This window comes from Procambarus clarkii, chromosome 67 (assembly GCF_040958095.1).
Source record: "Procambarus clarkii isolate CNS0578487 chromosome 67, FALCON_Pclarkii_2.0, whole genome shotgun sequence".
Classification (NCBI taxonomy): Eukaryota; Metazoa; Arthropoda; class Malacostraca; order Decapoda; family Cambaridae; genus Procambarus; species Procambarus clarkii.
Window position 1 is genome coordinate 20,119,957 of NC_091216.1, and position 27,133 is coordinate 20,147,089.

At 44.2% G+C, this 27,133-nt stretch overlaps 2 protein-coding genes across 5 annotated transcripts in view; one reads left to right on the plus strand and one right to left on the minus strand.

Moving 5' to 3' along the window:
* Acsl (Acyl-CoA synthetase long-chain) overlaps positions 1-27,133 on the minus strand; it is an 84,358-nt gene that overhangs the window by 24,882 nt on the left and 32,343 nt on the right. For 2 of the 4 annotated variants that reach the window (XM_045757727.2, XM_045757724.2), the window contains exons 2-5: positions 5,937-6,078; positions 5,155-5,367; positions 2,961-3,200; positions 1,651-1,843 (exon numbers count right to left, since the gene is read on the minus strand). In XM_045757727.2, coding sequence (XP_045613683.2) covers positions 1,651-1,843; positions 2,961-3,200; positions 5,155-5,367; positions 5,937-6,071 — 781 coding nt within the window. In that variant the 5' untranslated portion in view covers positions 6,072-6,078. Of the gene's footprint in view, positions 1-1,650; positions 1,844-2,960; positions 3,201-5,154; positions 5,368-5,936; positions 6,079-14,640; positions 15,002-27,133 lie in introns of those variants that run through there. The other 2 variants (XM_045757728.2, XM_045757725.2) reach the window with 2 other exon arrangements.
* On the plus strand, positions 16,499-21,640 carry LOC138355494 (uncharacterized). Its single transcript, XM_069310691.1, has 2 exons — positions 16,499-16,538; positions 20,319-21,640. The coding sequence occupies exons 1-2, from the start codon at positions 16,499-16,501 to the stop codon at positions 21,638-21,640; spliced, it is 1,362 nt and encodes a 453-aa protein (XP_069166792.1).

Consider the following 27,133-nt stretch of genomic DNA (forward strand, 5'->3'; position numbering starts at 1 on the left):
TTAAAACAAACTACAGCATTTTCATCTGGGATAGAGCACGCTATATATATTTATATCAAGACAATCGTCTACTTGTGAGCAAATGTGCGAAATGGAGTTCAAGCTTGCCCAATATAAATATTAATAGCAACAGAATTTAGTTTTTCTCTCACTTTTGTACTCTACAATCAGCTGTGACTATTGTGATCTACAATTCTTTCTATTCCTTTAATGGAAATTGTATTACCTTCCTATAGTATTCTCTCCTATTATAATGTTTCTTTGATTGCTAGATATTTACTGCAGCAGGAAATGCCACTCGCATAGTCTCCAACCCTTCCCCAAAAAACTCAAGATAATCAATTTCCTGGGCCCTCAGAAGTCCCCTGATTAGCTGCAATTAATAATAAAATAATTAAACTAACAAAAGTAAGCTTATCTTATATTAAAAGCAGTGAAATAAAAAAATTATCCCGCAATCAAGGGTATGATAAATTAACCCCTAAAGTGCAGTTATTGTTGTATAGTGATCATGGGGTAACACAGTTATCAACATACGTTTATTTTAATTATTATTGTCTGGGTTTTATACCAATGATGACAATATGGATATAACAGCTCTATATGAATGTAGTGGATTTTACCTAGACCAGAGAAAAAATCCTGCTGTCATTTCATGATTGCTTATTAAGCAAATGCAGTTATCACAAATGTTACAAAGACAATTTGGTAATTGTCACGGTATAAAATTCCAATTATCCCTTATGGCATCTGTAAATATTATTGACCAAATTTGGAATATGTATCAGATGTATAATGCCCATATCTCAAGAAACACTTCAATAAACTGAAAAAGGGGCAAAGACGTGCTACTAAATGTCTTCCTGACCTGAAAAACAAGAGCTACAGGGAGAGGCTAGATTTGTTAAATATGCCTATGATAGAAGATAGAAGAAAAAGTGGCAATATGATCACTACTTGCAAAAGAGCAACAGAAATCGACAAAATTGATAAAGAGGAATTCTTGAAACGTGACTTTAAGAAGAAGTCGCAGATTCAAACTAAGGAAACAAATGTGATGAAAACAAATTTGAAGTTCTCTTATGCTAACAGAGTGGTAGACAGTTGAGACAAACTATGTGAGAAGGCAGTAGGTGCTAAAATCATCAGTAGTTTCAAAGTATCATATGACAAATAATAATGGAAAGACTTCATATCCTGAGTGTAGCTCTCATCCTGTGACTACACTTAGGTAATTACATAAACACACACTCATCATGAGCCTAATACATTATCCTCATACAGTAGTTAATAATGTACTCTGGCACTGACAGACCTGGCCGGGCTTGCCACCCTATAAACTCTTACATCTCAGCAAACCAGTATATGTATAAATACTGTACTAGTATAGTACTCCCTTTATTGCCCCTTTTTCTTGCATTTTGCATCCAAATCAAGCATTCTATAAGAAAAAAAAATTGGAATGGTTTTATTTTTTGCACTTCAGCAAAATGTGTGTGTATATCCATAGCCACACTTTAGGGGTTAAAATTATTAAATATTTTACTAATGAAAAGCTCTCATTTTATAAGCCTTATACAAGTCTGAATGATTACCATTGTAGTTGCCTTAACTTTTTAGCAATTACCAGCTCATTATATCTTCACAAACCTGAGAAGTCACTTGCTTTTCCTTTTTTAACGATTTCTTCAAAGGAAGTGAATTCAATGTTTTTCTTGTAGCCAGTAACAAGAGTGGGTTTGAGCTGATCACGGAAGTAAGTAATGCGCGTCACTTTAGGGCACCGACTGAGGAGGACCTTAAACTTGGGCAGCAAATCATGAGATGTAATGATATGAGTGGCCTGGAAAAACAACATACTGAATTAATAAATTATTAAATTATTTTCCTAGCTACACGGGAAAATACTTCAAACTGTGTATGATGGCTATGCATGGAAAGGAATTTAAAGGGAGTATATTAATATGCCTATTATGCTACATAACATCTTCACACTGATACACAGTAACCAATCAGTAACAGGAAGACGGCTATTTTAGTTTATCTACTGGAAGTTATGGTTGCATGAGGTGGCAATGGTTGGGTGGGGTGGTGATGGTTGCATGGGGTAGCAATGGTTGTGTGGAATGGTTATTATTATTATTATTATTATTATTATTGACAATGAACAATGGTTGCATGGGGTGGCGATGGTTGCATGAGGTGGCGATGGTTGTGTGGGGTGGCGATGGTTGCGTGGGGTGGCGATGGTTGTGTGGGATGGCGATGGTTGTGTGGGGTGGCGATGGTTGCATGAGGTGGCGATGGTTGTGTGGGGTGGCGATGGTTGCGTGGGGTGGCGATGGTTGCGTGGGGTGACGATGGTTGCGTGGGGTGGCGATGGTTGCGTAGGGTGGCGATGGTTGTGTGGGGTGGTGATGGTTGCATGAGGTGGCGATGGTTGTGTGGGGTGGCGATGGTTGCGTGGGGTGGCGATGGTTGCATGGGGTGGCGATGGTTGCATGGGGTGGCGATGGTTGCATGGGGTAGTGATAGTTGCAAGGGGTAGTAATGGTTACACTGGGTGGCAACAGTTGTTGGACCTGTTATGTTATTTGTATAAATGATGTCTATCCTGATGTCATTTATAAATGACATCAGGATATAAATGTAGATCTACCCTGTCATTCACATTCTTTGTTGAATGGGGCTTCTAATTCAAGAAGTGCTAGTTCACATGTGAGAAGAGCATTCTTGATAAGGGTAACTTAAGAGGTCTGAGGAGGTGAAGTAACCAAGAAGTGTAATATCTTTAGAACCCGAAGACAATTCATATGTAGAAGACTCTACTGACATATGCCAAGATATGAAGTTTCAAGTTGATGAATAACAGACAACTTAATCTCAGAGTGATGCTAGTCAACAATGTAGGATATATTATATTAACAACCATATTAAGCTTGTACTTTTACAAAGCTTACCTCAGTTTCATTAATACCATGAATAACTGCATCATCTCCAAGAGTAGCATATAAAGTACACAATGTAATATTTTGCTTGAAGCAGCCCATAGCAGAAATTAGCCATTCTCTTCTTGTCTCTGCAAATATTATAATATTATCTTTGGCATGATGTCCAACTGCACGCAAACCTTTGCCAAAATTTCGAGCCATCTCATCAACTTCAGTGTATGTGAGCCAAGAATATTCTCCAAGTTCATACTGTAAAGATAAAACTTTTATGTATTTTAAACAGGAGTGTCAATAAATTAAAAAAAAGTAAAATATAATTATTAGAGTTTTAAATAAAGTTGTAGAATAAGTACTCCAAAAGTCAGATTATGGACAGTATTTCAACAGCTGGAATGGAAGGGAGGAAGAGCTGGAAATCAGCACATTTACCCAAGGTTAATTGAAAATATTATTTGTCTGTGTACTGAAAAGACGACATTATATTACAGAGTACTGAAATTATTCATATTGTTGTTATTATTATTATTATTATTATTATTATTATTATTGATGAAAGCCTACACTTGTATATTTGTGAAATTTATATAAAATATTACACCAAATCTTTCACACTCTTACGAGTGCTATGTCAAGGTCCAAATATGTAGTTAGGAAGAGACTTAGTTTCAGCGACTAACCTCAAGAATTAGTCGCTGAGATTAAGTCTTGTCCTAACCACACACACACACACACACACACACAGACCTTGACAAAGCATGCAGGAGAGTGCAAAACACTTGGAGTAATTCTTTACAGAAATTTCACAAATATACAAGTGTGGGTTTTTATCCTATGTTATTATGTCTGTGAGAAGACTTTACCATTACTTATTATTATTATTATTATTGAATATTGTACTGCAATACTGTAGTGTTGGAATGAAGGTGAAGGAAAGATCCGATACATGTGTAGGAGTATAATTTAAGCCAAATTTTCAGGTGAAAAATTTGTTAAATGTTAAAACATTGTTTAACAGCACCTTGATATAGGATGTAGGTTTCATCTGAAAATTTGGTTTAAATTATACAATTACACATGCATTGTATCTTTCCTTCACCTTCATTATTATTATTATTATTGCTGCACAAAGAAATAATATTAACGAGATTATCAATGAGAAAATCAGTAGGAGCCACGAGGAGGATTTGAACCTATGCTCTGGGTACTCCCAAGCACCCGCCTTAGAAAACTATTCCACGGCATGGTCAAAAGCACTGTAATTGGAGATTCAAATGAATCCTCTATGGTTCCCGAGGCTTCCACCAAAGTCAGAAATCAGGGTTTAGATTTATATCTGCACTCAAATGGAATGTAATTTAAGGGTTATGATACCCAGGCCAGCAGTACGAGTTCTTTGATATTTGGTTCTTACGATTCTTTAGTTTATTTACTGTAATATCTTACTGAATCGGCAGTATCTTCAGAAAGATTTTAAACGCAGATGCACTTCGTGGCCTGAGTGGACAGCTAGGGGCCTGGAGGCTGAGTGGAGAAGCTCTTGGGGGGTTGGTCTTACAGGCCCAGGTTCAATTCCCGGCCGAGGCGGAAATACATGGGTCAGTTTCTTTCACCCCCTGTTCACCTAGCAGTAAGTACCTGGGAGTTAGACAGCTGCTATAGGCTGTCTCCCGGGGATGTGTGTGTAATTACCTAAGTGTAGTTATAGGAGGAGAGCTACGCTCATGGTGTCCCGTCTACCCAGCACTCTTTGTCATATAACGCTTTGAAACTACTGATGGTTTTGGCCTCCACCACCTTCTCGCCTAACTAAAAAAAACTCTTCTGGATGAATGGTCTTGACCTTGAGATGCTGAGTACCCCAGAGGACGCTCCCATTGGCAGGTCATGACTCCTGTGTGTGTGCGTGCGTGTGTTACAAATATATTTAATAGATATAAGAGGAAATACTGTAGATTGGTTAGAAAGGCGGGGGTCCAAGAGCTAATAGCTCAATTCTGCAGACACAAATAGTAAATACACCAAAACAAGGATTAATATTTTCACAAGAAATAAGGCATCACTGATAAGGAAGAAAATTGAACAAGTCACTATTAATACATGTGACAACCAGGCACAGTATTGATTCAATGTAACTTATGATATCGGAAGTGTGGAAATGAAGAAATGGCTTAACAGAACTCTTCTTCCACCCAAAATTACCTACCTTCTTGAACACTTTGCCACTCTTTTGAACTTCTTCAAACTCTCGCAATATCTGTCGGGTTCCAAGTGCTTTTTTGCCACTGTGTTTTTTGCAAGCATAGGAAAGGGCACGCTCAATCGTAGTGATATTGGCCTTACGAATTTCCAGTTGAAACTCGCTAAGTGGATCAGCATTATGATAGCACAATCCTTCTGACACAGGTTGTTGCTCAGCCTAAAGAAAATAAAAATGTATATGGTATACACATTACATAGTGCTTACGACTTTAATGAGAAAAATACTGTTCAGTTGCCTAAAGAATGCGAGCTAAACATGTAAAGATTCTTTATATATATAGGTACATAGTGGAAATATATTCTGAAGTAGTTACTTGTTGCATTTTACTTACTGTATTATTGGGTGAATGCCAAAGCTACCATTAAGAGAAAAATGCAATACAGTAAAGGTAACTTATATTCTGTAATATCCTGACATTACAGAATGTCAACATTCTCCACCTGGTTGTATACATGCGTAGGCTGCAGTACCACACTTTATTGAGAATTTTCGTACAGCTAGTCAGTGTTGGATACACTGTACTGTATTAATTACTATTAGACATACAGTACTTATTAATCTCATTGCAAGGTGAAATAATATATTCTAAAAGAAGACTTAATAATTTACCTAACCCATCTGCTCAAAAAAATCCATCAAGACAGAAAAAACTACAGTATCTGTATTTTGATCCTGTGCTACATTAAGTAAATGTATTAAGTAAAAGATTAGTGTGGGAAACTCACCCTTATACGTCTCATCAATTTTCTTTCTTTCCATGGCTGCTGAATAACAGCATATATAGGATAGGTGATTATGTCATATATGCACACTCCCGCTCGGATGATGTTCACACCAAGACTGATGGCAAAGTCACCCATTCTACAACTGTAAGCAAAATCAAAACATTACTAAAAGTATAAGATAGGTGTAAATTACGTAACAGAACAACAACCGTATTTATGAGCATTGATATCATAACAGCCTCAGAACAACCTACAATGAGATCTTATTCCAATACACAAGTAACAGCAGTAATTACAGCAGAGAACTGATCAAATGGAATCTACTCCAATGGAAGTTTGAATGATCTGGAAGGATTTAAGTTTTAGTCATACGACTTCTTTCAACTGCAAAATAATGGAAAAATTTAAGTGGGGAGAATTACATATCTACACACACACATCACATTCCTAGTGGAATGCACTAGGAAGTGATGTGGTGGAGGCTGACTCCATACACAGTTTCAAATGTAGATATGATAGAGCCCAGTAGGCTCAGGAATCTGTACACCAGTTGATTGACGGTTGAGAGGCGGGACCAAAGAGCCAAAGCTCAACCCCCGCAAGCACAATTAGGGGAGTACAATTAGGCGAGTACACACACACACAAAACCCACCCCACGAAAAGTGCATCCCACCGACATGTTCAATATTCCACTCGTCACTGAGAAATGTAAAGTAATTTCTGGACCAAATTTCAGTACAAATAAACTTAAACAATAGTACAAATACTGTATACAATTACTGTTGTATTTGGAAAACAGTTCTCTGTGATATAGCTCAAAACAGCCTCATGTAGCAGTACTTGGGCACCTAGTTGTAAAGAGACTGGACACTCATGTACCAGGAGAACACTAGCAGGGTACTCCCTAAGATGATTTGTGGGTAGGAGACCCCTAAACCTGCTGCCAGGAGTCAGAAGTCATTGACACCTGTACCCTCGTGTGTCAAGAGATAAGTAAACCTAACAGGTGAAGAAGACATGCCTACAAGGGGAGGCAGGAGTGCCTACAGAGAGAATGAGGAGATAATTGTCCCTGCAGTGGTTGAGAGGTAAGGGAGACCCACCTATATTACGAGCATGTGATGCCAGTGTTTGAGGGGAGTGAGATGTGCCCTTTATGCTCGGTAGAGGAATGAGGGGGAGGGGGTGGGAGGGAAGGGGAGGCAAACCTTGTACATGGAAGGAAACGGGGACAAGCTTTAATCCATTCTCTCCATGGTGGACTAGCCACCCTGTAAAGTGTACAAGGCCTTCTACAGACCTATATACAAGATTTTTGGAGGGAGGGGGGGGGGGGTAGTGGCAATGTTACATCACTGTTGGGTGGGGGAGGGGGTTGCTCTGTTACATCACTGTTGGGTGGGGGAGGGGGTTGTTATGTTACATCACTGTTGGGTGGGGGACGGAGTTGTTACATTACAACACTGTTGAGTGGGGGAGGGGGTTGTTACACTACATCACTGTTGGGTGGGGGAGGGGGTTGTTACACTACATCACTGTTGGGTGGGGGAGGGGGTTGTTACACTACATCACTGTTGGGTGGGGGAGGGGGTTGTTACACTTACAACACTGTTGGGTGGGGGAGGGGGTTGTTACGTTACATCACTGTTGGGTGGGGGAGGGGGTTGCTACGTTACATCACACTTGGGTGGGGGAGGGGGGTTGCTACGTTACATCACACTTGGGTGGGGGAGGGGGGGTTGCTACTGTTACATCACTGTTGGGTGGGGGAGGGTGTTGCTCTGTTATATCACTGTTGGGTGGGGGAGGAGGTTGCTCTGTTATATCACTGTTGGGTGGGGGGGTCTGTTACATCACTGTTGGGTGGGGGGGTCTGTTACATCACTGTTGGGTGGGGGGGGGTCTGTTACATCACTGTTGGGTGGGGGGGTCTGTTACATCACTGTTGGGTGGGGGGGTCTGTTACATCACTGTTGGGTGGGGGGGTCTGTTACATCACTGTTGGGTGGGGGGGTCTGTTACATCACTGTTGGGTGGGGGGGTCTGTTACATCACTGTTGGGTGGGGGGGTCTGTTACATCACTGTTGGGTGGGGGGGTCTGTTACATCACTGTTGGGTGGGGGAGGGGGTTGCTCTATTATATCACTGTTGTGGGGGGGTTGCTCTGTTACATCACTGTTGGGTGGGGGAGGAGGTTGCTCTGTTACATCACTGTTGGGTGGGGGGGGGGAGGTTTCTTACATCACTGTTGGGTGGGGGAGGAGGTTGCTACATTACATCACTGTTAGGGTGGGGGAGGAGGTTGCTACGTTACATCACTGTTGGGTGGGGGAGGAGGTTGCTACTGTTACATCACTGTTGGGTGGGGGAGGAGGTTGCTCTGTTACATCACTGTTGGGTGGGGGAGGGGGTTGTTACATTACAACACTGTTGGGGGTGAGGGGGTTGCTCTGTTACATCACTGTTGGGTGGGGGAGGGGGTTGTTACATTACAACACTGTTAGGGGGTGAGGGGGTTGCTCTGTTACATCACTGTTGGGTGGGGGAGGGGGTTGTTACATTACAACACTGTTAGGGGTGAGGGGGTTGCTCTGTTACATCACTGTTGGGTGGGGGAGGGGGTTGTTACATTACAACACTGTTGGGGGTGAGGGGGTTGCTACTGTTACAATCACTGTTGGGTGGGGGAAGGGGGTTGTTACATTACAACACTGTTGGGGGTGAGGGGGTTGCTACTGTTACAATCACTGTTGGGTGGGGGAAGGGGGATGTTACATTACAACACTGTTGGGGGTGAGGGGGTTGCTACGTTACAACACTGTTGGGTGGGGAAGGGGGTTGTTACATTACAACACTGTTGGGGGGAGGAGGTTGCTACATTACAACACTGCTGGGGTTGTGGGTGGTGGAGGGATGCGACATAATTTAGCGTGTAAAACACACCCCCACACACGGTGCAGGTGGCTGGCGGCCAGCACGACTGTCTGATGTGAGGGTGTGACTCGTTGAAGACACCACACACGGCTTCCATTCATGGCGGCAGCGCTCGGCCTCATTCACCCTCCCAGCTTTAAAGGTCTGGGGCTATCACCCTTGTGTAGCTGATAGTAGCAGTGATCGGATCGTACTGCGTTGTGGCTAACATGGACATACACCCACATCCAGCGTGAACTCGCCCAACACCAGCGTGAACTCACCACACGGAAGAAGACCCTTATAAATGGAACACTGCTCTAGTATGTCACAATGTCCTCACACTACTGTATCTTCGTCTCCTGGAACAGTTGATGGCGAGTGTGACCAAGAAGGTGGTGAGAATGACTTGAGCTACCTCATCCCTTTGTGTTTATTTATCTCTCAATAAACTTATTCCAATTTCTAGACCATCAAAACTTAGTCATGCTCATCTAAGTGTTGGTGGTCGCCAAAGACGCACACATTATATTTTTGTCATACCGTGTAACAAATAACTCGCCTGGCGTTCCGCGAGCGCTTTGTCATTTATTTATTTATTTATTTATTTATGCATATACAAGAATGCACATAAGGAATGTCATGGGTTCGTATCCTGGCCGGGGAGGATTTACTGGGCGCCAATCCTTAACTGTAGCCTCTGTTTAACTCAACAGAAAAATGAGTACTTGGTTGTAACAACGATTCTTCGCGGCGGGGATCGTATTCCAGGGACCTTGCCCGAAACGCTACGCGTACTAGTGGCTGTACAAGAATGTAACAACTCTTGTATATATCTCAAAATAAATAAAACGTTTCTAGCACGAATTAATATTATTAAATACTGTTCCATGCATAATTGGGCCTAGGCTATATTAGGCATTATCATGCATAGCTCCCACCTCTAGTGCCACAACTGTAGGAAAATAGTCTACGTTCTCGGCTCACCACCATTGCACCCGGAATTAATACTTAGGCAGGACAGAGAGGGTTGGGCAGTTTCCGTTCACCTAGCAGTAAACAGATACCCGGGAGTTAGACAAGGTGTCTGGTTTCTGGGTTGTATCCTGGGAAAGGTTGGTGGGAGGGGGACCTCGGCAATCCTATGTACAGGCTTCCTGTAGCGCGAGTGCGCTCGCGCGTTTGCATACTCTCTAATTTATTTATTTATTTATTTATATACAAGAAAGTACATTGGATTTGTGAGAATACATAGCATAGTACAGTAATTACACTCTTGTAAAGCCACTAGTACGCGCAGCGTTTCGGGCCGGTCCTTAATCTAACAGATAATTTTAAGTAGGTAAACTCTATCAGAATTAATAAAATGATAACAAATACATTGCAAGAAAAAAAATGAGATGAGAGAGATTAGTAAGTATATTAAAGCACATTGGTATATTAAAGCTCTGATTGATTACAATGACAGCTTGATTGGTAATTTAAACAAGATTAATAGACACCATACAGCAGATTGACAGCACATATAAGAAGACAGCAATGATCACAATGATAAAGATGTTCAGATTGGGTACATAAAGATTGGGAGATTGGGTAGCAATAGATACAGCAGCAATTTTAAAGCAAAAGGTAAAAAACTATGAAGATGAAATTAGGTACTTTTTTGTATTGTTTTTGAATGACGCAAAAGTTGGACAGCTTTTCAATTCAATAGGGAGTGAGTTCCATATACTGGGTCCCTTTATTTGCATAGAGTGTTTACACAGATTAAGTTTGACTCTGGGGATATCAAAGAGATATTTATTTCTGGTGTGGTGATAATGGGTCCTATTACATCTGTCCAGGGAGAGTTTCAAAGCATGATTTGCATTTAAGAACAGGGTTTTGTAAATGTAATTGACAAGAGAATTTGTGGAGTGAGATTATGTTTAGCATGTTTAGGGAGTTAAACAAGGGGGCTGAGTGTTGTCTGAAAGCAGAATTTGTTATTATTCTGATAGCAGATTTTTGCTGGGTGATGATGGACTTGAGGTGGTTTGCAGTGGTTGAACCCCATGCACAGATACCATAATTAAGATAGGGATAGATTAGTGCATAATATAGAGATGAGAGCAGAGTTAGGTACATAATATCTGATTTTGGAGAGTATACCAACTGTTTTAGAGACTTTCTTAGTTATGTGTTGTATGTGGGTACTGAAGTTGAGTCTCTTGTCTAGGAATAGGCCGAGAAACTTTCCATCATTTTTATTGCTAATGTTTACATTGTCTATCTGAAGCTGAATTGCATTTGTAGATTTGCTTCCAAATAAGATGTAGTAGGTCTTTTCTATGTTAAGTGTTAGTTTGTTGGTTGACATCCATAAGTGGACTTTTTTTAGTTCATTATTAACAACATTATTTAGTGTGTGTGGGTTGGGGTTAGAGTAGATGAGGGTAGTATCATCAGCAAACAAAATAGGTTTCAGAATGCTAGAGACATTAGGCAGATCATTGATGTATATAAGAAATAGGAGAGGTCCCAAAATGCTGCCCTTTGGCACTCCAACGGTTATTGGTAGAGTGGGAGAGGTTATATTATTGATGGCTACACATTGGTGTCTATCACTAGGATAGGATTGGATGTAGTCCATGTGTATGGCCTCGGATTCCATAATGATGGAGTTTACGTAAGAGGTAATTGTGATTAACAGTATCAAAGGCCTTTCTCAGGTCAATGAAGAGTCCAATCGGAAACTCATTTTTGTCAAGGGCTGAGTAAATTATATCAATATATCTGAGTAAATTATATTTAATAAATCTCTGGTTTCAAAATCTTGTTCAGCATTGTGACCATTAAGCAAGCAGACTCTCCACTGAGCTACCTGGCACATCGTGATTAATTACCAGATGTTGACTCCTCACAAAGTTTGAGCCAACTTCCTTGGTTACCTGTATACAGCAACAGCCCGTCCTCAGAACACATCCATTACCTTCAGAACACCCCCCCCCCTCAAATCATCTGGATAGTTATCTAGATATTTGTGATGGTCTAAAAACATATTATAGTTCCAGCAATAGTCTACATGTAAATTGACAAATGACCTTTTGTTGTAAGCAGAGATTATTCTCAAGTTATAACTTTAATGTCATAGAAATCGTTGATTTAAATATGAAAAGTATATGGAGAAAATGGAATTCAATGGCACAATAAAATAGTTCTCAATTTCCATATTTCACATTATCGTCAATAACACATTGTATTATTCTAACCAAACCTTAACCTAACCTACCCATGGAGAGAGAGTAGATAATAGCACAAATAAATTATGTAGTTGTTTCCAATTCATTCCCTTGAGCAGATTTCCTCCCAGAGGACAGGCTGAGGGTGATCAACCTCCTCATCCTCCCCTCCCTGTCTGCCGCCCCCGCCTCCCCCTTCCCTCTCCCTCCCTAGGTGACCTGAAACACAACAGGTACACTCCTAGTCGGTGGGGCATAAAGTGCTAGACCTCATGCCCCATAGGCCCTGATAGGTAAGTATATACACATAGGACCTCACGGCCTAGTGGAATGCGCTCGGGAGTCGTAGTCTCCTAAGGGCTCGGATTTGATTCCTGGCCGAGGCAGAGAGAAATGGGCCGTTTCTTTCACATAATGCACCTGTTCATTCAGCAGTAAATAGGTACCTGGTAGTTAGACAACTGATACGAGCTGCATCCTGGACAGAGATACATATATGTAGTATATATGATACGGGAAACTAGGTCGGGAGTCAGTACATATTACACAGCCGAAGGCTAGAAAGATTGGGTTCAAGAGGTAACAGCTCGGTCCTGCAGGCATAAATAATAAGAGTTAAATAAAGCACACACACCTACCTACCTGGCAAGGTGGCCTCGCCTCACTCAAACAGGAACCTTGTTTTAGCGTTTTGGCACACTACCTCCACCCACACTGCCAACTCTCAACACTTTCACCAACTCGCATTACCATATTTATTCATATATTATGCTAACACTAAACACATACGGAACTTTAAATAAACTTACGGTATTTTGCAATAACAATCCCGAAGATGTACAAGTTACATTTATGGTCAAACGGGGCCAATAGCCTCACTACTGCACTTCTGAACACAGCCAATAGCTGTCTCGTAATGGTCAACAGGCCGTCGGCACGCCTATAATGGTGTCGAGTATTAACGACCACAACACACACTGTTCCTTGCCTAGTGTTAACGAGTGGCTGCCACGTCGAAAGTTATATACAGTATATAAAATTTAAGAAGAGAAGTAAACATCTATCCCAACTGTTAAGACCCTAAACACCAGTAAAACCGAAGCCGGGTGGAATTTTTTTTTATTAAGGTACTTTCTTGAGACCTTATCTTGAAATGATTTCGGGGCTTAGTGTCCCCGCGGCCCGGTCCTCGTCCAGGCCTCCATGTTGTTACACATCCCCAAGAAGCAGCCCGTATCAGCTGTCTAACTCCCAGGTACCTATTTACTGCTAGGTGAACAGGTGCATCAGGGTGAAAGAAACTCTGCCCATTTGTTTCCGCCTCCACCGGGGATCTAACCCGGAACCTCAGGACTACGAATCCCGAGCGCTGTCCACTCGGCTGGTGAGCCCCTAAATACTACTACTATTACTATGATAAATATAAGACATGTGCATTTATATAGTGACCCCAGACTGAAGTGTTGCACAGTGTGTGTCGGGACCTAACTATACGAGTCTAACAAATATCATGATCTTACAAACAGGTTAGTCATACACGGCGTGCGTGTGACTAACTTGGTGTACCCGGTAAGGCAGGGTGAGCGGGTCCTCGCCAGCGTCCCCAACGTCAAGAAGCTGTCGTACTACAGTACCTTATCCTAACCTGCCAGAGGACCCTCTTAACAGAAAACGGGACAGTATGTCAATTTCGCTGAGCCGCTACCATTTTCTAGTACGACAGTTTTTGGCCTGATGTAAATTATACGCTAAAGGACGTAGCCCTGTAGCTACGAATATAGGCGACCACACAGCCCGGGTTCAACCTCCTCACTCTCTAGTTACCGGAATTTACCCAAGGGTTCCCTTATATGTATTACACTCAACATTTTACAGTGGTGTGGATAAATATCTTTCAATTTGTTAAGTATTGTAAACGTCTCGAAGACTCAGCTCTGGCATGTTTGAAGTGGTGTTAGTTCCTAGTATGAGTTGGATTAGTTCTGGGATGATTTGTGTAGCTCTGGGATGACTTTACTCCAAAGCATGTACAATAATATCGAATGAGTGAACACTTGCCACGCAACAAATAAAAATTGGCGAACATCAGTAGTTCGGTCACCTACATATTATTTATATATATATATATATTGGTCAGTATCTCGATAGCTTCACTATGTTGCTGTTTTAGATCCAGCTACTGGAAACAAAAGTTGCAAGTAGCACGGGCTATGGTGAGCCCGTAGTGGATTTACCTGGCACGGGAGCGGGGCTGTGAGCTCCACTAGAGTGTAGAGTCCTTTTATAGATAAATATCTTCCTGTTCCTAAGTTTTAGGAAAGTTATTTATAGTATTTTATATCCAATTTGAACACAAAAAAATTCTTGGTAGTCCAAATATTTGAGATTTTAATCTAAATCAAATTAAATGATTAGACGAGAGGATCACACTATCAGCATCGAAGAATTTAACAATCTGTACACTAGTTATGTATAGTTATCTCTGGCTCATAGATCCTCAACATGGCCACTAAACATATACTTTCATTACAATTATCATGTATATGAAAAACAATTTGAACAACATACTCACAAGAGGCTGAACTGAGAGGCACCGAAATGTTGGAGTTTATTATAAGGTGAACTGTGTGTTAGTCGACTTCCGTGTTGGTTGTGGTGGTGGTGGAGGCAGGAGAGGAGTGAACACAACCTTCACCAGCAGTGAACACAAGTACACTGCTCACCACCACCTCTCATCAAACGCTTATCTTACTCTACTCTTGATAACAAATGGTAATCTCTGCCAAGTCGCCAATACTGTAGAGTGATTCTTACATAAAACTCGCCCCACTCTCTCACAAACACAAAGGCAAGGCAGTAACTGAGCGACTCGATCCCTGGCAGTTAGATCACGTCAGTGTTGAACAGTTCAGTGGGAGGATGGGAACAAAGACAAGGAGGAAGTGGCAGCTGTAAAGAGACTATGGAGACGTCTGCTGGTCGCTCACGGCTTAGCCAGACTTTGGGACTTTGGATGTGACCTCAACCCACGCGCGCTGATAAAGCTCAAGAGTCACACAGCATACATCACCTGATTCACACACCGGGATAATCACCAGTATTAACCATCACATAGCAGGTATATGTCCCGGCTGGCTGCTACAAGTGGTCATTTGGTTATGCTGGAGCTGAGAAATACCGCTTGATGGATGCCAACATAGCACCACTTACGTTGGTATATGATGTGTATATATTTATCACTCGGAATGTCCCGTAATATTTTGATTGTGAGTGCGAGTGAGCGTAGTATATATAATATTATTGAAAACGACAAAGTTTTAGATTTATGATTCTGGCACTGAATCTTATCGATATTCCTTATGTTTTTCTTCACTGAAGCTATGAAGTTGAAAAATTAACTCTCCAAAGTTCATTTTTACTTTTTATTTGGGTCTGACGCCTAGTGATGTGTTTCGTAAGGTCTCACCTCACATTCTCAAAGACAAATTCTACTGTTCTTAGCACCTGGTATATCCTTCTTATGGTGAGGTGATTAGGTGACATATTGATGAATGACAATACATGGGGGTATTAAATGTATCAACATAGTGACGTAGGTTCGAACCCTCGTTCACGGCCCTTCTGGATTTGTTCATAGAGTGACATGTTGGCAGCTTATGTTCTTCCCGTTGCTTCCGTTCCTGTTGCAGGGTCATTCGGTCCTAGCTCCTAGCGTTGGCCCGGGGTCTTGAAGTGGGCAGAGTGTAACTGTGTTGTTAACTGGTTATTAATACCTGGTCTAGATGTCTTGATATGCAGCGCTTCACTCAATAACCAGCTAATGCATAATTACACTCTGCCCACTTCAAGACCCCGGGCCAACGCTGAAGCAGGACCGAATGACCCCTGCAACAGGAACTTAAGTAGTCAGAACATAAGCTGCCAACATGTCGCACTCTATGTTGATACATTTATTACCTTATTACCTTATAGATCATTTACGTTGGAGATCAGAACAGTACCAATTACGTTGGTGATCCGAAGAGTACCATTTGCTTGAATGTCAATGTAGTACCCCTTGCAGGGAGTGAAAGTCAGCACAGTATTGCTTACATGAGATTTGTATATCGTCTATCTACCACAGACTTGGTTATACATGTATACAATGCTAACCAGCATATACATACATTTCCATGTGTCGTGCCTATACAACAGGGTGGAGATGTGTTCTCCTACATATAAACAAGATTACTTAACCACAGTGAGATCGAGGTGCACCGACAAATGTAAACAAGTCCAGCCACCATATACCTATTTTTGTCTCTGGGAATGTGTCAGGGTAAAAAGAGGTGCCATAGCACACAGTGAGTTACACAACACTGGACCAGCGGTGAATAAAACGGTGTGTACACGCTCGAGGTGTAAGGTGCATCTGGAGCAGGCTGTAATGACTACCGCATCACCACAACCATCACCACCAGTCTCAGGTATGTACTGCCACACCACACGTGGCGAGCAACAGGTGTGGTGATCATCTGCTACGTGGTGGAGGGCGGCGGGCGGCACAACACTGGTGTGTGCAGCTCCACTACTCTTACCACCTTACATTTGTTGACCAGCGATACACCTACGAAAAAGACTTCAAATCATCTGTATTTCCAGCTTCCACCTCTGTCCTTATTTTACAACTTTCTCTCGCTTTGAAGAAGTTGCCTTTCTCCATGCTGTTTACTCTGTCAGTATCTTGTATGTGGTGATCATCGCACATCTCCTGTGCCAGGTGAGTACGACGGGATCGCCATAGCCCGTGCTGCTGGCCCCTTTTTGTTAACAGTAGCTGAATCTACAACAGCAGCAGTGTGGTCATCGTGTGCCTTTTGTTCCTTCTCTCTTCCAAGGTTGTGAAAGCGAGTGCCCTTAGTCTGTCCTTGTAGCCTAGTCCTCTTAATTCAAGCACACGTCTTCCTGCGTCTTGGCGAGGTGAGCATTCCAGGCCGGCGCTGTGTATTTTAGTATGGGTCTCCTACACCATACGTAGACTAGTGTGGTGGGAGGGGGAGGTGGTGGTGGTGATGGTAGGGAGGGTGGTGGTGGTGGAGATAGGGAGGGTGGTGGTGGTGGTGGTAGGGTGGGTGGTGGTAGGGACGGTGAGGTGGTGAGTGATGTTGGTAGTAGAAATTCAGATAGGAATAGAAGGCAGGCAAGTCACAGCCCCGCTCCTGTGCCAGGTAAGTCCACTACGGGCTCACCATAGCCCGTGCTACTTGCAACCTCTGGTTCCTAGTAGCTGGATATAAAACCACCACAACGGAAGACAGGCAGCACGGGTGGCAGACGGGTGGTGCGGTGGTAGGGATTACTGCTGCGAGCGGTAGGGATTATAGTGGCTGTTGTGTGGCTGTGATGGTTCTTGCAGTTGTGGTAAGACTTCTTGTATTGTAGTAGCGGCGGCTGCTGTGGTGGTTGTTGTGGTTGTGAGGGTACTTCTTGTGGCGGCTGCTGTGGTGGTTGTTGTGGTTGTGAGGGTACTTCTTGTGGCGGCTGCTGTGGTGGTTGTTGTGGTTGTGAGGGTACTTCTTGTGGCGGCTGCTGTGGTGGTTGTTGTGGTTGTGAGGGTACTTCTTGTGGCGGCTGCTGTGGTGGTTGTTGTGGTTGTGAGGGTACTTCTTATGGCAGCTGCTGTTGAGGTGCCGTTTTGTGACGGTTATAATAGGTCATTTTCAGAAGCACTATCGACCACCCATCGCACCCACACCAGCTCATCTCCCAAGACTTACACTCCATCACCCACCCAGCCACCTGGCTCCCGCCCACACCCCGGGCTAACCCCCACAACTCTTACACTGGAGTACCTGGTGTTGGAGCTACAGCTGGGCGGCAACTGGCCCATCACAACATGGTGTAGGAGCACCCATCACCCCCCCCCCCCCGGTGCACATGACGGACCAAGGCCCGAGGACAACACGCCTCCACACCACACATGAACGGATTGGGCTCAGCCACAACAGTAAAATACTGAACAACTTGGAACATATTAGTCCTTAGTTAAATGGTCCGGTGTAACTCGTAAAATGGGCAACAACATCAGGCTCAACAAACCACAATGTAGGACAGAAAACATGTTTTCTTTTTCACTCATTAGGAAATATACTCATGATATGATCTACCTCCCGATGTCGTAAATGCCAAGACGTCGCGGATTCAAACTTCAGGAGGTACCTTACACACCGGGTACCTGCTGAAAACACCCTTATGGAATAATGAGGGAACCTCTGACAAGGATGCCGGCTTCTTGTCCGCGTCGAAGCTTACTACACATTGTGGCTCTCACAGTGATTGATAAAGATTAAGCCACCCAAAAGGTGGCACGGGCATGAATAGCCCGTAAGTGGTGACCCATTTGAGCCATTACCAGTATCATTAGCTGATACTGGAGATCTGTGGAGGTGCGACTGCACCCTGCGTGACGGGAGATGTCTCCCGTCTGTGGCTCTCACAGTGAGCGATAAAGATTAAGCCACCCAAGAGGTGGCACGGGCATGAATAGCCCGTAATGTGGCTCTGAGGTAAATACACTACAGTGCTAACCACAAAAGCGGCCCCACTACACCAGTAAGGTGAAGCACCTCCCCCCCCCCCCCCCCCCACACACATCTACTACTGGACCCAACAATACAAGGCCAGGGTTCACAACACACACACTAAGTGTCCACTTACGAAACCTGTACATCGTGTCAGTTATGGTGGCTTAGTGTGTACTTATTAAACAGTATAGGAGCGTGGGGCCGGGGGGAGAGCACTCTCCTGCCAAGGATCTTATTGTTATAAACATCCTCGCAGCGCTTCCACTAGAGGGTTCAGTTCCTGAACCCATTATGTGCCTCTGTAATCCTTTACACCACCGCCCACGGGATGGGTATAGGGTGCATAATAAAGAAAAATTGAATTGCTTCCGAGTTCATGCAGTTTAATATATGCAAACCACGCTGTCTGAGAAAGATGTACAGACTTCCTAAGTAACCTTGTTACGACATCATATAAATCATTCATCTAGTGACGCTACAAGGTCACAGGCGCCGTACACACACACACACACACACACACACACACACACACACACACACACACACACACACACAATATAGCCTTTGGCTTAATTTTATATTCTGCGTGAAGCTCCAATAAGGAAGTCAAACTAAGGGGTAAAACAGTCTGTAGTCCAACACAACAAAGTTTAATATCAATGGGTAGAAATGGGAAGAAAGTTGGAGGTTGGTTGGTGTGTATTTACCTAGATGTATTCACCTAGTTGTGCTTACGGGGGTTGAGCTCTGCTCTTTCGGCCCGCCTCTCAACTATCAATCAACTGTTAATAACTATTAACTATTTTCTTCACACACACACACACACACACACACACACACACACACACACACACACACACACACACACACACACACACACACACACACACACAAAATAGTAACAGGAATTGATAAAATCGACAGGGAAGATTTCCTGAGACCTGGAACTTCAAGAACAAGAGGTCATAGATTTAAACTAGCATATACATATAGCATACATACACTAGCATATACATATAGCATACATACACTAGCATATACATATAGCATACATACACTAGCATATACATATAGCATACATACACTAGCATATACATATAGCATACACAGATGCCGAAGAAATATAAGAAAATTCACCTTCGCAAATAGTGGTAGACGGTTGGAACAAGTTAGGTGAGGTGGTGGAGGCCAAGACCGTCAGTAGTTTCAAAGCGTTATATGACAAAGAGTGCTGGGAAGACGGGACACCACGAGCGTAGCTCTCATCCTGTAACTACACTGAGGTAATTACACTTAGGTAATTACTTAGGTAATTACACACACACAAGAAGCAGCCGCAACAGCTGTAACTCCCAGGTACATATATATTGCTAGGGAACGGGAGCATCAGGGTGAAAGAAACTCTGCCCATATGTCTCTGCCTAGTCCCAGGAATCGAACCCGGGCCACAGGATTACGAGTCCCGCGCGCTGTCCACTCAACTACGAGATCCCCTTGTGTGTGGGGAGGGGGGGGGGGAGTAACTTTGTAACTGACTGACCGCAAATATAACATTGCGGAGTGGGTATGGGGTACACACTAAATGACTACACTAAGTGTGGTATCATTTGGGTCAAAGATGGAGCCCGCGAGCCGCGCTGTAATACCCTGGCCATGGCCGGAGTCTGCCGCCCTCCACGGCAGGCGGGAGGGCACACCATCCCACAACACCAAGCTCCACAACACCAAGCTCCACAGCACCAAGCTTCACAACACCAAGCTCCACAACACCAAGCTCCACAACACCAAGCTCCACAACACCAAGCTCCACAGCACCAAGCTTCACAACACCAAGCTCCACAACACCAAGCTCCACAACACCAAGCTTCACAACACCAAGCTCCACAACACCAAGCTCCACAACACCAAGCTCCACAACACCAAGCTCCACAACACCAAGCTCCACAACACCAAGCTTCACAACACCAAGCTCCACAACACCAAGCTTCACAACACCAAGCTCCACAACACCAAGCTCCACAACACCAAGCTTCACAACACCAAGCTCCACAACACCAAGCTTCACAACACCAAGCTCCACAACACCAAGCTTCACAACACCAAGCTCCACAACACCAAGCTCCACAACACCAAGCTCCACAACACCAAGCTCCACAACACCAAGCTCCACAACACCAAGCTTCACAACACCAAGCTTCACAACACCAAGCTCCACAACACCAAGCTCCACAACACCAAGCTCCACAACACCAAGCTTCACAACACCAAGCTCCACAACACCAAGCTTCACAACACCAAGCTTCACAACACCAAGCTCCACAACACCAAGCTCCACAACACCAAGCTTCACAACACCAAGCTCCACAACACCAAGCTCCACAACACCAAGCTTCACAACACCAAGCTCCACAACACCAAGCTTCACAACACCAAGCTCCACAACACCAAGCTTCACAACACCAAGCTCCACAACACCAAGCTTCACAACACCAAGCTCCACAACACCAAGCTTCACAACACCAAGCTTCACAACACCAAGCTTCACAACACCAAGCTTCACAACACCAAGCTTCACAACACCAAGCTCCACAACTAAACAATACAAAATATCTTCAATTCCGCTCCTCAACCTTGCGTCAAGCCTACAGCTTGCTGCCACACAATGTGATTTATTTCACGACAATTGTAATACATACGACGAAAGCATAACGATGGACGAGGTTTTCCTTACGGTTTACACGCCTAAATTTTCAGACCGCCTTGAAGAAATGTTAGAAATGTTTCCCAATATTAGAGGCAGAAAACCTGTTAGGGTCATCAGAGTTCCTCCTTCACCAACGCCTCATTTTCCCCAGAATGTTAGCACCAACAGTTGCATAACTCCCAGGTATCTTTTTAACTGTTGGGTGAACAGAAGCAAAAGGCGTAAAGAAACTTTGCGCAAGCTTCTTGTTCTGTGTGAGAATGGAACCCAGGACCATGTGTTTGTGGACCGACTGTGTTGAGCAGTGCGCCACACAACACTTTGATAAGATTAATCATGGAAGATGTTTTAAAATGAAAGTAGTACAGTATAGAAGATGTGTAGCAAGATGGGTGGTAAACGTGGCATCTGAAGACAAACATGGTTACTTTAACAATTGTCACCAGTTTATGGTGAACACGGCACGGGTCACGAGGCCAGGCTGGAGGCTAGGCACGGGTCACCAGGCCAGACCGGAGGCTAGGCACTGGTCACGAGGCCAGACCGGAGGCTAGGCACTGGTCACCAGGCCCAGAGCGGAGGCTAGGCACGGGTCACGAGGCCAGACCGGAGGCTAGGCACGGGTCACGAGGCCAGGCCGGAGGCTAGGCACGGGTCACGAGGCCAGGCCGGAGGCTAGGCACGGGTCACGAGGCCAGGCTGGAGGCTAGGCACGGGTCACCAGGCCAGACCGGAGGCTAGGCACTGGTCACCAGGCCAGACTGGAGGCTAGGCACTGGTCACCAGGCCAGGCTGGAGGCTAGGCACGGGTCACGAGGCCAGACCGGAGGCTAGGCACGGGTCACGAGGCCAGACCGGAGGCTAGGCACGGGTCACGAGGAACAGACCGGAGGCTAGGCACGGGTCACGAGGAACAGACCGGAGGCTAGGCACGGGTCACGAGGCCAGACCGGAGGCTAGGCACGGGTCACGAGGCCCAGACCGGAGGCTAGGCACGGGTCACGAGGCCCAGACCGGAGGCTAGGCACGGGTCACGAGGCCAGACCGGAGGCTAGGCACGGGTCACCAGGCCAGGCTGGAGGCTAGGCACGGGTCACCAGGCCCAGACCGGAGGCTAGGCACGGGTCACCAGGCCCAGACCGGAGGCTAGGCACGGGTCACGAGGCCCAGACCGGAGGCTAGACACGGGTCACGAGGCCCAGACCGGAGGCTAGACACCAGCCTCACCATCACAGAACCCACTTAGATTAAGCCATCTTGGTAAACTAGAACTTTAAATGTCACTCACGAGGCTCAACTTTAACCATCACACAGTAATACATATCAGAAGCATAAAATATAACAGCAAGCAATATGAACCCCGCCACTGTGGGTAACACTCATGGACAAGTAGGCGGTGTACCGAGGCGCCATATAAAATATTATTACGACTCATTGGCAGATCCTGGATTTGAATGCAAGATTTCTTACCTCACTTGGTAATATTCCTATACAGTCCTGTTACTGTAGTTCTGGTCGCCATGTTTGTGGAAGGTGAGTGTTAAGTTGGAAGGTGTTCAGGGAGCACTTCAACAAGATATATAATATACTGGACTCTGAAGGACAACATTATGGGACACTATATTTTGAGTGTCTATATTTTGACACTATATTTTGAGTGAGTGTCACTCACTCTTTAAAAGTGAGTGACAGTAAATCTCGAAAAACTATTCACTTAAAGTCATGTGTGGTTATTTTTGTATAAATTTAATATAAATATTTTTTTTAATCTATATATTGTTTGTCTGAATTTTTGTGATGGAAGACGCAAATTCGTCCGTTTTCTCATTGGAAATAGGAAAATGTTAAAAAATCAGTCCTATCTTGAGGTTATCTTGAGATGATTTCGGGGCTTACCGTCCCCGTGGCCCGGTCCTCGACCAGGCCTCCTTTTTGCTATACATCCTAAGGAAGCAGCCCCGTAGCAGCTGTCTGACTCCCAGGTGCCTATTTACTGCTAGGTGAACAGGTACATCTAGGTGAAAGAAACTCTGCCCATTTGTTTCCGCCTCCACCGGGGATCGAACCCGGAACTTCAGGACTACGAATCTGAAGCGCTGTCCACCCAGCTGTCAGAACACCTTCACAAAAGGGGTCCTGTCAGGTGCTGGTCACAAAAGCAAAGTTTGAGCCGTAATAATAGCCATTTTCTATACATTTCAGGCATACTCACTTAGCAGATAATACTTACTACCCAGGAACAACAATTGTTATATTGTGATCTAAGGACATCATCTTCTTTAGTCAAAATTATTATTTTAATAATCAAAACATAGGCCTAACAATGTTTTCAAACTAATAGGTAAACGATTTAATCCAATCATATACATTGAGGGGTTGGTGCAAATCCGTCGTCCCGGCGATCAACTCACAATTAACAAGGACCAAGGAAGTACTCGAACTGTCTAATTAATACAAAGTACAGCGATGTACTTTGTACTTAAACAGAGAAATATTGACTCAACGTGATTTCAACCCAGTACTTCTAATATCACAGTGAAGAAATTAAAGCAAGCGCAGGAAAACGGCGGGAGTACCTCTGCCTATATACCTGGGCATGGATTCAACAAAGATTTATGAATATACTTACAAATCTGTACATCTTTTCTCAATCTTTGGAAGTTTTGTTTACCCTGATTAAAATTTATGGACTCCAAAGCACTAGGAGTTTATTGTTTATAACAATAACAACATTTACTGGGAAATTTCGATGCTCGTGAACCGTTCAATAAATCTAAATAAATCCAACGTAATTGACGAAAGATGCAGATGTTTTGTAAGTAGTTGTGTAACTACTTGTTGAATCCTGACCCTGGTTGGCAAGCGATTGATAAGTCGTGTCCCAGTGAAAACTAGTAGGGTAAGGCTTACCATCAACTATAGGAAGAAAACACTCTCAGTCAACTAGCACGAGTCAGGAGTAGTCTGTTCCAGTATCCACCTGCGTGTAAAAAATGGCGATAAAGACCTTCAATTATGGGTCTTGAAGCACAGTCTTCAATGTCCTTAATTCACACGTTTTCTTTTCACCTGATGCTGTTCACCTAGTAGTAACATAGGTACCTTGAAGTGGGTTGCATCCTAGAGGTCAGCAGCTGTGGCTTAGCAGGACGGTCTAAGAACATGCTTCCAGTACCCAGCGATGGCAATAATAAACCCGACTTCTTTTCTTGACATCCCCAGAAGGAATTACTACACCAATCATTATTTGGCTTGAATGGTCTGTTGCCGTCTACTTCCTCTGTTTAACCTTTATATAACATTTGTATAACCTTTGTATAACCTTTAAGAACGCGCACCTCCTATAATGATCGGGTGTACACACACACACACACACACACACACACACTGTACGCCGGCTTGTTGACCTACACTGACAACACTGTACGCCGGCTTGTTGACCTACACTGACACTGCACGCTATCATTTTTTTGTTTTTTTTTTGTTTTACACTGGTACTCATACTAACAGGCTAACAAGTCTCTTTCCCCACCGTTAATAGCACAAAGCCATTATATCTTCGTCACATGATTTTGTGTATGCTAATACTGTAGTGAAGTGCTTAACGTGTAAACCCGGTCCGGCATATTTAATTAAACACCGGGTCAAACTATGCTAGAAAAGCTGAACCAGAGCAATTTCATGTTGAGGGTTGTGTGGAGTATCTCGTGGTTCACCTTCACCAACGGCCACACCACCAAGAGCTAGCAGGAGTAAGTGAGGAATGAACGGTGCGCCCGACGACCAAGGAAATGAGCCCGACTCCATTAACATGTCATTAATAATGACCAACTTTGGTATATCCTTGCTGCGAACAGCGTCTACAGCCAAGCCAGCACTAGTTGCATCTGCTGGGTTTGGGTTCTGGGAGTTCTTCTACTCCCCAAGCCCGGCCCGGGGCCAGGCTTGACTTGTGAGAGCTTCGTTCAACAGGTTGTTGCTTGGATCGGCTTGCAAGCCCCATATCCACCACAGCCCGGCTCGACCAGCACTTGAAGAAAACTATCTAGTTTTCTCTTGATGTCTACGTTTGTTCCAGCATTACGACGCTATAATGAACGGGAGGATCAGCTGGCAGAGTTCCGGACTGCACAAATCATGAGAAAGAAAGCACAGTTGTATCTTGAAGCAACCCATCTTCTCTCATAAACTATAGTATCTTGACGCTATAATCCGAAACGGACAAAATAACGGGTACTATGAAAAGTAGCGGCTCAGAAATAACCTCCTTTTCTATTTGTGAGTGAGTTGGGTAAGAGCGGTTGGTTAGGTTCACACGTTTAAGTCAACCCATCCTCTTAACAATAACGTCGCTTTTCGCTCGTATAGCGCGCTATGGCCAAAAATGGACGTAATCTGAAATGAAATCGGCTCATGGAAAGCACGGCTCACGAAAACCTTAGGAGAACTTCTTCCCCATCTAACCTACCAGAAGACTTAACTTGCCGTGTTGGAAAAAAATTCCCAATTTTCAATTTTTTATCATTTTCAAATTACGTCCATTTTCGGCCATACGGGCAAACACCCAAATTCAGTAGTAATATGTAAGAGGACAGGTTGGCTAAGTAACCCTCGGTTGATCAGTCCCAAAAGAGGCTGCTTGATGAACTAAGCTACAATGTTCAAACTGTTATTGAAGCCTGACTACAGCAATGTGATCTATTACAGAATGACTGGTAAACCAACAGACACAACAAGAACAACCAGTAGTGTGGGAAACGTACCGGCTACACCCAGACACTCATAATAAATGGTCAACCATGTTGTTGTTGTTTAAGCTTCAGCTTCTAGAACAAAAAGTGGCAAGTAGCACGGGCTATGGTGAGCCCGTAGTGGACTTACCTGGCACAGGAGCGGGGCTGCGACTTGGTCCAATTGGCTTCTCTACTCCGCCTGTATATCCCAGGTCCTGATCCTCATAATGACTAATGAGCCTAATGCCACTAAACGCCACCTCTGGGTCACTCACTCCCACCTACTATACCAGGGCTGGCTGGGCACAGTTCACGGTGCACTATGCCCCAGGCACGGTGTAAGGTTCACGGTGCACTATGCCCCAGGCACGGTGTAAGGTTCACGGTGCACTATGCCCCAGGCACGGTGTAAGGTTCACGGTGCACTATGCCCCAGGCACGGTGTAAGGTTCACGGTGCACTATGCCCCAGGCACGGTGTAAGGTTCACGGTGCACTATGCCCCAGGCACGGTGTAAGGTTCACGGTGCACTATGCCCCAGGCACGGTGTAAGGTTCACGGTGCACTATGCCCCAGGCACGGTGTACTGCGCTATTTGCCAGAGGTACGATTCAATTTTAACAAAACAAAAAGAAAAGTAATTTACACCTGGGGTCAACGCCCGCACCTGGGGTCAACGCCCGCACCTGGGGTCAACGCCCGCACCTGGGGTCAACGCCCGCACCTGGGGTCAACGCCCGCACCTGGGGTCAACGCCCGCACCTGGGGTCACGTGTAGTTTCCTACCCACGCCCACAACAACCCAACGCCACGATACGAGCAGCCAGTCCTCTATAGTAACAGGTCGCGTTCTTTACGTTACCGATAACAACGTTTTAATTCCAACGAATTTAAAAAAGTATCGGCTCACAAATATTTACGTTTTCTATGCATCGGAATCGAAAGATTGGGTTGGTTGTTTGGGTTAAAAGGTTGGATTTTGTACGGAGTGGCAAGTGAAGAGAATAGGCTCCATAACCGCCCACTAGCCCTCGCTGACCCTAATAATGCTTCCTGGCCAC

Excerpts from the sequence above, each read along its gene's own strand:
- LOC138355494 (XM_069310691.1), top strand. The coding sequence starts at position 16,499 with ATGACTACCGCATCACCACAACCATCACCACCAGTCTCAG. Across the intron at positions 16,539-20,318 it reads ACCATCACCACCAGTCTCAG|GCGGGAGGGCACACCATCCC; the intron begins GTATGTACTGCC and ends CCTCCACGGCAG.